The 12,310-nt window shown below is 38.4% G+C and overlaps 1 protein-coding gene and 1 long non-coding RNA gene across 2 annotated transcripts; one reads left to right on the top strand and one right to left on the bottom strand.

Moving 5' to 3' along the window:
• Window positions 1-371: 371 nt before the first annotated feature.
• Window positions 372-1,070, bottom strand: LOC138017242 (uncharacterized). The gene has a single exon (XM_068864394.1). It carries the CDS (start codon window positions 1,068-1,070, stop codon window positions 372-374), a length of 699 nt encoding a protein of 232 aa, XP_068720495.1.
• Window positions 1,071-6,460: 5,390 nt separating this feature from the next.
• On the top strand, window positions 6,461-10,469 carry LOC138015566 (uncharacterized). The gene is made up of 4 exons (XR_011125582.1): window positions 6,461-6,870; window positions 7,320-7,375; window positions 8,834-8,942; window positions 9,453-10,469. It is a non-coding gene; the product is annotated as an uncharacterized lncRNA (long non-coding RNA).
• The last annotated feature ends 1,841 nt before the right edge of the window (window positions 10,470-12,310 follow it).

Raw genomic sequence — 12,310 nt, 5'->3', positions numbered from 1 at the left:
CAATGTCGAATAAGCATTCGACAGAGCAGGGCGCGATGGCTCCTAAAAGAGCCATTTCTTTAAAATTCGGTTGCAGCGCCTTGTGCCTCCACCACAGCTGGGATTTCCTTATACAAAACGTGATCGATGTACTTCATGCATTTCAACGGAGTTACTTTCCTTTCCCAGAACTGCTTGATGCCATTTACAAGTTCTTGTTTCGTGCGTGGCTTGACTTTGGATTCTAAATAAAACTTGAGTTCATGCCACATGTTTTCTATGGGATTCAGGTCTGGGCTTTCTGGAGGGGTAGGCCACCAGTTAATATTATTTTCAGCTAGGAAGGTCTTGGCTCGTCTGGAGGTGTGCTTTGGGTCGTTATCCTACATGAATCAGTGGACAGGGAGCTTCTCTCTGATGAATGGGACGAGTGTACTCTCCAGGATGCCGCAATATACATCGGCATCCATGATGCCATCAAATATGCAAATCTTTGTGGCACCATGTCTACTGATCCCTGCCCACACATGAACTTTCAATGGATGCTTTGGCTTCGGTTTTCGCTTTGTCGGCTCATTGTTCTTCCGGTAGCAAGTTCGCCTGTACTGCTCTAGAGAAACTGAACACTCGTCGCTAAAAATTATGTTGTGGAAAGTGTCACCACTCTCCAAAACACGCTGTGCAAATTCCAGCCTCTTTACTTTGTTGGCGTCTCTGATGAGCTGACAGTAGGCCGTTCGCTGTAACGTCCAGCCAAGTTCCTTGCGCAATCGCCGCACCAGGTACGAACTCACAGCAACGCCACGCTTTTCCAGCTTCCTTTGAATCTGGCCACTCGTCATTTCGTCGTTATTGCGCATTTGTTCATTTATAAAAGCTTTTGCTTCCATGGACAACTTTGACGGTCTTCCTGAGTGCGGTAAATTGGCCAGAGTGCCGGTAGATTTTAGCCTTTTCACCAAACGTGCAACACTTGGAAAGCTGACGATTAAGCCTTCTTTTTTTAAGACCCTAAATATTCCAGCTGGGTGGAGGCCTTCCATGTGTAGAAACTCAATTCGAGTTTTCGCGTAAGTTGACACTTTCGGCATGGTTATCCTTAGTTAGCTTGAAGGCAGGCTGATGACAACTTCGCCTAATTCACAGCCGACAACTGTTAGCTTTGAATTAACATACAATTTGTCGTTATGGTGATGAGTAAAGAATCTCAACGTAGTGCAGAGCCTGGGTTCTGGGTTTGTTATGAACAGCTGGTACAAGTATAAAGATGCCGATACACTGTGAAATGTTTCGTGCAACTTTTCTCGCAATGTTTTGGCGACATTGTGGCGAGACAAGTTGCACGAAAAAACATTTCACAGTGTAACATACCTGCAACGGCCAAAATCGTTGCGAGACAAGTTGCGCGAAAAGTAGAACCTAGCAACGGCTCTTGTAACTTGTTTTGCAACGATTTTGGCCGTTACAGGGTATGTTACAGTGTGAAATGTTTTCTTTAACTTGTCCCGCCACAACGTCGCCAACACATTGCAAGAAAAGTTGCACGAAATATTTCACAGTGTAATGGCGCCTTAAGAATGAAACTTTTAGCTTGGAAACCTTGAGACTAAAAAACAAACATGACGTCTATTTTGTCTGAACATTTGCATGGTAAGTTTGAAAGGAAAGCACTTAATAGGGTGAGATGTTGCTTTCTATCCCGTACATTCTAGTGTTGTGCTCGCTGGTAATACCCACAGAAACTATACCAAAACAACAAATTTTCGTTCGAAAATTCGGGAAGAGCGAATTTTCGCTCGGAATATCGGAACAAATTATCAGTGAATGCGAATTTTCGCTCGAAATTTCGGAACGAATTATCGGTCAAAGCGAATTTTCGCTCGAAATTTCGGAACGAATTATCGGCCAAAGCGAATTTTCGCTCGAAAATTCGCGTCAACTACAACAATAGGCATTGCGAAAATTCGGCGAATTTTCTGCGAACTTTCGCGCTGGACAAAAATTCGCCATTTTTCGTCGAAAAACCCCGAAATTCGCGCATTTCGTCGAATTAAGTTCTCATTACTTTTTCACAATACTGTATGATTCCAGTCGAATATTTTTTTTCGTTTGTCAGTCATAATTATAGTTTAGATTGTTAGTCGTCTGCATAGACAATATAGTATACCACTGACTTGACCACAAAAAGGTGATCTTTTAATCAGTTTAGTTGTGTATTTTTCTGAAATAGCATAAGTGTAACCTCTACCGAGCTTATGGTGGTCATAAAACCTCCCGGAAGCATCATGTAATACACTATGTGAATTTAATATATTAATCCAACCGAAGATCTTTTCAAGTAACCATGTTAGACAGCCACTACCTGGTCCAAGAAGACCTATTTCACCATTATTGAGTTCAAGAATCTTATTTATAGATATATCTCTTTCGAGATGATAAAAATGCAGGTATCTATAAACAAGTGCTGATTTTAATATTTTATCGTCAATGTTTGGATGTTTTTCCTTTGTTTTTTCAAAATTCACGGCAAGAAAGCCCTTGTTTTCTGGTGATTTTACTAAATGGTGAATGACAGGAAAATGCCGCGTTCACAGCTCGTTTTCCTGTTTTTGAAAACGCGCGGAAAACTCGGTGTTCACTAGTGGTTAACAGAGGTAAAATAAGTTGTTCTTACCTAATTTTCCTGCACAAGGAAAACAGGTTTTAACAGTGTGTTTTCCAGGGACATTTTACCCCAGTTATCCGGAGCGAGAAAACGAGGCGTTCATTGTATGTTTTCCTGAAGTTGTAAATGTAATGAAAACATAGCATTCCATAATGGTTTTCCTACAGGAGCATTACACCGGAAAACATGCTATTTTGCTGATTGTTTTCCCCTGTTTTCCGGAGCGTTCTAACATGGAATTTTTCAAGTGTTTTTTGGTTTGGGAAAACGTGGTGAAAACGCGATGTTCAACGTCCATTTTACTACAGGAGTGTTTCACCGACAAACACGCTGTTTTCCTGAGTGTTTTACCCTGTTTTCTGTAGCATTCTAACACGGTATTTTGCAAGTGTTTTTCGAACTCAGGCTGACAAAATGCCGTCAAAATGTCAATTTTCCGATGAACGGGCGGCATGGCTGAGCACTTTCCAATTCCCATAGATCAAATGAGTGTTAACATGGTGTTGCAGAGAATTTTCCAATGAGAGCTAACGGCGTAGAAAATTCAGATGTTCCGCCAGCAAAGGTTTTAAATGAGTCATAAATTGAGATAACAGGAATGACTGGAGAAGAGCGCCATATTACCCGACACAGGTCGCCAAAGCTTGGGTTTCGTAGCATCTACGCGTTTTACGTCACCTATGCCGTACAGGAATTCAAGTTTCATTGGTACCGAATCTATAAACGACAACTCACTTTTTAACTTTCATGTCATCCGGTGTTTGATTTCAGTCGTGAAGTGGGCCTTGCGATAACCTTGCCTGTTGCGCATGCGCAAAATGTGATTAATTCCTTTGCAGCTAAACCACAATGAAAAGAGAGAGAGTCAAGACGCAAATATATAAGTTCTCCTTCAGATTGTCACAATAAGATCGGCCAGAGGATACAAGGTTTGCATCAATACGCGGCAGCGTTCATGGGTTTGTGCTCGGTGCGAGTCCTCACATGCAACCGATCCCAGAATCTGTAATCTTACGTCCTGTCGAGACGCTAGGGCCCTTCTGCTGTCTTAAGCTTTGCAAATGGTGAGTTGCGCCTCCAATGTAGGCCTCTGAGAGAACACTAGGGCTGATTCTAGAGTTTTTGGTTTGATAACATTCTTTCATTTAAAAACATTTTTTTGATTTGTTCGTATGTGCTTCCCTTGTCTGGGCAGAGAAAATTGTGCTTCGGAGAAACGGCTTATAAAGCTTGTTGGGCCGAGCGTTGTCACCGGCTTCTGCTGCTAGTAGACGGTGTCGATATCGAAAGCGTTACTGTTGGCAATGATAGTACACAGAAGGAAAAAAGAAAATTTATCCCTCGCTGGCTAAAAACGTACGGATGGCTAAGGTGCGATTAAGGGAAAACACTTCATGTATTGTGATGTTTGCCCTAAGTAAAACAAGAATGCGCTCAACATGAACGAAGCCAATTTCTTAAGCCTCAGAGTCAATTTTGTAAACTAAATGGTATTGAACTTCAAAGGTGCAGCTGTATTATTATTATACTGAATGTCTCAAATGGGTTTAAGTGATCATTTTTAACGGAATAAATGAAATAAGTTAGTGGTTCATGATTCCGCTAAGATGTATGTGAGCTTTTTGGGTGGTATTTCTTAAGTACAAACTGTGCTTTGTTACTGGCTTTGTATTACCTTAAAGAGATCGAGCACTCTTGTTGAGGGACATAACATAATGTGTTTATTCAAGATGCTGTGAAATGTAATCAGATACAAGGTACATCTTGAAAAGGAGAAACAAGAGGTTGTCCCTGTGACATTTTCCTTAAAAAAAAAAAAGGGACACATTGGTTTGGTCTGGGACTCATTACTTTTCATGGAGTGAGTGCCAGGGACTCACTCTGACAATTTCTAACAAAATCACTGCTATCTACACAATGTAGCATATTAAGTGCATATAAAGTCAGAAGTGATAATATGACCCAACTTTTTTAATTCTGCCGAAAAAAACAAAAACAAAACAAAAACATTGTCACTGCTGTGCCCTTAACTTAACATCATCATGAATTTTCACGTAACTAACCAAGTAAAAGCATTTCATATTCCCTGTATATTTCAGAAGTACTGTTAATTTTTCGGTTCCTTTTTACCTGTTATTGACATCTGTAGTGGGGGATGGTGTTCTGATATTTTTAAAGGGAGGTAATTAAATATAACTTTGAGATAAGGTAAAAATAGTTGAAATAATTATACCAAATCAAACAATATAGAACTGTTTTATTAAAGTGCCCCTGTGACCAAAAAATCAATTCATATTTTTCTTTGGATTTCAAAACTATGTTTACAAAACACTAAGTGACCCACGTTTTAAGCCTTGATTTCAAAGAGACACCTCTTTATTTTAAGTGTAATTTTCCTATTTAATGGTCCGCCATTACTAACATTATAACATTTTGTTCTTGAGAGAGCTGGATCGAGGAGAAAATGACGTCAAAGGCTCACTAGTTTAAGAATGCAATACGTGTGTACACCGCAGAATTAATGTGCAGCACGGGGGTTTTGGGCTTTCAGACTTTTAAACTCACGCTTTGCATATATAATAAACTGTGTTCACACGCTGAAATTTTAAGCTAGTGAGCCTCTGACGTCACTTTTCCTTGGATCCAACCCTCTGAGGTCCAATCGGTCAGTTTTGAATGTGAGTAATGGCGGACCGTGAAATCCAAAACTTAAACTCAAAGTAAACGGCCTTTGGATAAAAATCAAAGCTCAAAATTTTGCCAGTCAGGTGTTAAGCAAACACACTTTCAAAATCTGAAGGAAAAAACCAAGTGGTTTTTTTGATCGCAGGGGCACTCTAAGTGCACAACAGCACCATAAAACCAAACATCTCTTCTTAATGAATGGAGGCCAATGTTACATAAAAAATAATTAGATCAATTCCATTATTTACATTTTTCATGATGTCGAATCAGGCAATCTGGTTATGACTTTAAAGAAAAAGATAATCATAATAAATCATTAGCATCACCCAACTAGTGGACTAATGCAAATCCTGCATTTTAATTGGCTTCGCTACTAGAGGACTATTAGTAATAGTACTCGAGTCCTCGAGTAACAAAAAGCATGATGCTTTCTTTTGTCAATACCCCATTCAGATTCGCCTCATGGGCTATTGACCCGCGTACCCGTAGCCCTTGCGGGATACAAGTCTAATTGTTAAATAACTTACATGGTTCACGGTCCTAGTTTGTACAGTAATTGTCACATCCCATTTTAAATAAAATGCTAAAATAATGTAATATAATAATTTTTACACACTACTTTGTCATTTTAGCTGATGACAGCCAGAGCAGTTTCTCTTTTACAAATTTGTTGACCACAAGTACGAAGTGACTTTATCCTTTGAACTGGTATAAAAACAGGCTGGTCCAAAAACATCAAGTTCTGTTCACCAACTGAGCCAAACTGGTTACTCCCAGAACATTTTCGTCCTCAAAGTATATTTCCCCCACTCAACAACTGCAGTTGATTCTCTGTACTGGAATAAAAGAGGCTGGTCCAAACACTTCAAAAAAGGATGCACTGAATACCAGTTGACCCTCGCAATGAAAAATACCTATCGCCTGTCTTGCAAATGAGACTGTAATGACAGTGGCGAAAAAATGAACGAATCTTTCTTGGTCGGAGTAGTGTGTGAAACTTCTCAAAAATTATTTGTTGTTACACGCAATACGTTCTGAGACTTAGCAAGCCGCTGACAATCATTACCGGGTTTGAAAATTTTCCACCAATTATATTGATTGTTAGTAATAAATGCTTGTAGAGGAAACGTGCACAACACTTCGACTTCGCGATCGCTTAGATTGAATCCTGTAAGGGAAAATGTCAGTGAAAAGATCTTCGAATGCCTCTGAATTCCGTCAGATCTTGAGTAGACTTAAAAGAAGTCCAAGAACAGTTGGAAGGATCTGATCAATCGAGTCTTGCGAGCAAATTGTCGGACATTAATAACTCCCTCACCATAATAGAAGGAAATCAGACGGAGTTTTCAGATACAGTTCTGCAAACCTTGGACCGGACTGACATACAGGATGGCTTCAGAGCTATGGAAGAGCGTATTTATTCACTGGAAGCCAAAATGAAAAGCCGTTAGAGAGTCGAGGGATCAACTGGAAGCGAAGTGGCGTTGACATCACCGAGCTCTGCGAGGAAAAGAAAAATATCTCGCCATCCTGATTTTTCGGTAAGAAACGTAGCGGAATAATTTTACCTTTTTACGCGTTGTGATTGTCAGTGTTAACCACAGAAGCTTGATTATTATTATTTATTTTTTTTTCGTGGAATGACTTCTGTGTAGACACGTGCAAACGAATGTAAAATCTTGGGCCGTTTTCAAATTTCGTGCGCATTTTTATCACACCTTTTGATTGGTTGCTTCTGTTAAGCAGAGCTTTCCGTGAGAGAATTCTAAATAAGTTGGTGAGTCAATAGCTGTCACAGTGTGAAAACAATTTCTTTCTGAAAATATTGTCATTTGTATTTCTAGAACATTTTTGAAGGGTTAAATACCATGTAATACACTTGAGGAAAAGCAATAGAAACTTAAAAATACTACGTGATCAGTTGTGAGCTAGAGCTAGAGCTAAAGCTAAGTGAAATTCTTTTTTTGTTTCTACTGTTGATCACTAACAGCACTGCGTCCGTTCCAAGAGGGATTAACCGGGACTTTCGTGGTGTACTGATAAGAAGTAAGTTGTTCACGATTATAATACTGTCATTGTATAAGCATAAGGGGAAGGGCAGGCTTATTTTTTGACTGTTTTTAACTGACAGTCTGTGCATCATGGTGTACTGGACAATTTGTCCAGATTTATGAATTGTGTTTTGAGTTTATATATTCTAATCTATCTGAGGAAAGACATAACACGTTTAAATAACTAATACACTTGATTGAGATCATCTTTAGGGTTCTGCAATCCACTAATACACACTTGGCAGATAAAGGAGTGGAAACTGGATAATAAGGGGATGGGTGGTACATAAATATGAAGCTTCTCACTAGGAAGTACCACATTTTTTCTCAATATTGATAATCCACATTACAAAATATTTTTGAGAATGGCACATAGGGCAAGTCTCTGTAGTTATCATATGCCTAATGTGTTAAGTCCATGAAGTAGCAACAAAACAACAACAAGAAACAGAAGCAAAGTACTATTTGTTTTCTACTAGTTGGGGTACATTGTATATTTGTATGTGATAATACTTCACCAGAAGTAGTAAATATTCCCTTAGTCAAGAACTAGTCAAGCTTAAATTTAAAATTGCTCTTTTTTGGTGAATGTGTACAAATTGCAATGGTACCTGACAGTGGTCACATTGAATTTTTTTGTTGCATACTATAACTTATTATATACATGTAAATACCAATGAAATACCGTATGCTGTGTGCTTTACAGGATTATACTGCTGAGTGTCTCTAGTTTTTTGTAGTCATTATTTAATAATTAAGTGTTAAGTATGGCCTGTTCAGTATTTAATTTTATAAACAATGTAGACTGTTTAATCTGGTCTCCTGTCCCCAAGTTTGTACACTTTATGGGTCAAACAATTATTCAAGGAGTACTTATTTATCCATTATATTATCTTGTGTGCATGTAAATTAAGCAATCATAATTAGTTGTTTAAGTAGTATTGTAATAATTATAGCTAATGCCTTCATTTATTAATGTAAATTCTTCAAATTTTGTCTGCTGACCATATGCCATTTAAGCCCCCGGCTTTGGCTGCTCTCATGTACTAGAGTCTGATACGTAATAATAAAGTGGAATGAATGAAAACATATACCAAGTGAGCTTACGTGCAAAAACATGATATCTTCACACATGAAAAGATTACTGTTGCTGTAGTTACATATGAAAATTGGGCCTTTCGATGCCTTTTGTGAAATGATTTAGTATTTCATTGGTGTTTATATTATAATAAATAAAATGTTACATGGCTACTTGGAGATAAGAAATTCCTCTTCTCGTGTTGAAAAATATTTCACTTGTGTTGCTGCACTCACTCGTGAAATATTTTTCAACACTCGATGAGAAATGTCATATCTCTGCGCGGCCATGTACGTTGTAATATCCTCCTATATATTATGTAGTAATATTTGTAGCCACAATGTTTAAGCTGTGATTAAACTTTTGATTTTTTAGATGCCATTTCTCAAACTTTGCCTCCAACAAAAAGAAGAGGAAACAAATGGACAATGATACATATGAGCAGTACCAGCAGGAGCAGAAAAGAAGGCAAAGAACCAAAAGGGTGAGATTTCACTTGCCTACTGTTTCAAAAATTTAAAGTAGACAGAGTAAAATAATGGTTAATGATAACCATTTCGTATCATGTCTTCATCCTTTTTGGAGGGCAAGAGGTCAATTCATAATCACTGTTGATTTTTCTAAAATACCAGTAATGATTTGGTGCATACGCAATGTAGTAAAAGAAGTTTTATGTACACCAGCAGCTTGCTTGAGAAGTATTTTACGTTACATTCGGATTCCTTAGAATCAGAAAAGTATGACCAGAAAAAAAAAATCGGTTTCATTGCACAGTATGATCCTTCAGTTTTTCAGTTTTGAGAATGCTTGTTGTACCCCAGTATGTTACTAACCCTAACCCTAACCCTAACCCTAACCCTAACCCTAAACAACACATGTAGTCATGATGGCTTTCACCACTAAGAACAATTCTCTCATACATTTCGTGTGGCTTTGTATTACCTCAGTCTTTATACAGACCAAAGTTTATTGACAAAATTTCTTTGTTCCACAGTAACTGGAGACGTTTGAAGCTCTGCATTCCTACCTGATTTCATCGAATGAATCAGATGAAGAGCAAGACACACTGGTTACAAGGCCTCTTGTCTGGAGAGCAGAGGAGGTATCCACTTTCCTTCATGGTTTGGACTTGTGCCGCAAAGAAAGACTGTCAAACCAGCAGAGGAGGCAGTGTGTAAACAGGAGGGTTGGCCCTCCCAGCAACAGAAGACATAATGAAGTCCCAGAGAAACTTTTCTGGGCCATTAAGTTGTAAATATTTTTTCTTAAGTCTGTATTTTTATCAAGGATGATATTAGGTTGCTTTCGATTGGGAAATCCAGATCTTTCGGATTTCCAATCCAACACAAAATAAAACAGATTTTGTCACGGATTTCAGTTGTGGGAAATCATTGTCGGGGTCAATTAGTGAGATCTGTGACAAAATCTTTTTCAAATTTTGTGTTCGATTGGAAATCCGAAGATCCAGATTTTAAGATCAAAATCCGGATTTTCCAATCGAACGCACCCTCAGTCATCACTGTGACAGTAATCAAACTAGGCTGCACCTATGAGTCCACAGCAAATTGAATTAATGGCGTTGTGTTGTGTTTACTACCTGGGACTGTATAATAATTATGCAATCCCACATAGAGACTAATATGTTTAGGCATTTTGGTACAGTACAATTATATTGAGGTTACACTGTTCTGTGCCTTTTTGTTCTTTTGTCGTGCAGTTCACACATTCAAACGTTTGGCTGGCATCCTTGTTCACTTTTTTTTACTTTCATGATAAAAATGATAAAATGTATATGCAGGGTACAGTATTTGTACCAGTGATATGAAAACATCTCCATATAATTTGTTACTTAATATCTTAAGCTAGCTTGCACCAAGAAAACACTATCATGTGTTAAAAGAGTGTAGCTATCAATTTGTATATAGTATAAATAAATGTTTTGGTATTGTTGTACATAATAGAAATAGGCAAGTGCCTGTTTGAGTCATTGATAATAAAACAGTGTAAGGTATACATGTATCTCATATTTTATTTCTGGGGACATAATCAGGGAGGGAGTCAAGTCCTTCTGCCAACAACATTGAATCATTTGAATTTCATTGTGAAAGTAGCGTCACAGCTACGAACTCAGAGTAAATGAAAACGTAAATACAGCCAAATTTGTAAGCTACGCCACCCAACTGATTTTAAAGTGCATGTAAAATACCTGCGAAAAGGAGAAGCCGCAAATGAAGAAAAGGCAGGAAAGTTGGTGCATTTGTGTGACAACACCGCGTTTTCCCTCAAGGCAAACACCTTGTTTTAAGCATTAACCAACTAGTGAACGCTGAAGAAGAAGCGGTTTTTTGGCGTTCTCCGCGCATTCACTGTTCGCGAAAATGCAAGAAAACTCGCTGAAAACTCCACTGAACGCGTTGTTTTGAAACTGGAAAACACCAGTAAACAATGGAAAACAACCTGTTTAGCGTGCGTTAACCGCCCGGTGAACAGCAGGACAATGAGAGAAAACTCCGAGTAAACTCCAGTTAACACGCTGTTTTGCGACTGGAAAACGCCGGTAAAACAACTGGAAACAATCTGTTTTCACAGCGTTAACCGCGCGGTGAACACCAGGACAACGCGAGAAAACTCCGAGTAAACTCCAGTTAACACGCTGTTTTGCGACTGGAAAACGCCGGTAAAACAACGAAAAACAATCTGTTTTCAAAGCGTTAACCAGGCGGTAAACACCTGGAAAACGGCTTGTTTTCCTGTTGTTCACCCTAATGGAAAACTGTCGGATAATGGAACGAAAACTCGAGTTCACCGGCTGGAAAACAAACAGAAAACCTCGGATTTTACGATCGGAAAACGCAAGCAAATGTTCGAAAAATGCCGCATTTTGCAATATTCACCGATCGTTTTCCTAGCGGGTGAACGTTACTTTTTTTGCCGTGATTGTATGTCACATATTCAAGCAATAAATTGATATACATATATATATTACGTTATATTGTATCTTTGCATCAGAACGGTATGATGGTCTAATATCGTTTTTTCATCTAGGATAAAATCCAAATATACACAGAAAAAGGCTATATTTCCTCTATGAGGAGCTATATCTGTTGTGGGATTTAGACCACCAAAAACAGTTGTACTGTTTCCTGTACGGTTGCCACCAGTAAAATCACCAATATGTATTTTGTTCCAGTAAATCTTACTTTTTTCAGTTTTAGGCGAAGATTTGTTATCCCAATGTACTGATAAACAGTGCCATTTGTTAAGTTCACCCAAATCATTCTCGCTATAATCATCTAGTTTCGAGAAACTCTGAAGAGAAGCAGCAGGACCAAGATAAACACAATTATTTGCAGAATCAGCTCCAGATACCACTAGATTTGAACCAGAATAAGCTATGAATTTGTCAAACCCCCCATTATCGTGTCCAAATCGAGCATTATTCCAAAAATTTTGTGACGGACCTCTTGAATCTAATTTATAGACAACGAAAACATTGACTGCGTCATTATTCAGATTAACCTGAGATATCAGTTTCTGTGTACCACTAAATTTCAGGAAATATCGACCATTGTTTTTCAGCTTTTGTGCATAAGGTAGGTCTTTTAGATGAATCTGTTTGAGTGGCATCTGATTCTTCATTGCTTTTGTCATATACTGATTCTACCTTTCTGCTTGAATCCATTTTAATAGTTTGACCATCTGCTCTGTCCATTTGATAAGTGCAACTAGAATACATTCTGAGATATTCACTCACCCACAGATCAAGAAATGAATCTCTCTCTGACTATGTCACCAACTTGTGATTTAATAACAACATGATTATTGTCTATGGCAGGCTTTACTATGAGATTT

Source organism: Montipora capricornis, chromosome 9, assembly GCF_036669925.1.
Source record: "Montipora capricornis isolate CH-2021 chromosome 9, ASM3666992v2, whole genome shotgun sequence".
Taxonomy (NCBI): Eukaryota; Metazoa; Cnidaria; class Anthozoa; order Scleractinia; family Acroporidae; genus Montipora; species Montipora capricornis.
This window is presented reverse-complemented; position numbering and strand designations above follow the sequence as displayed.

What these genes read in the sequence shown, in the direction of transcription:
- LOC138017242 (XM_068864394.1), bottom strand. Translation starts at nt 1,070, where the DNA reads ATGCCGAAAGTGTCAACTTACGCGAAAACTCGAATTGAGTTTCTACAC.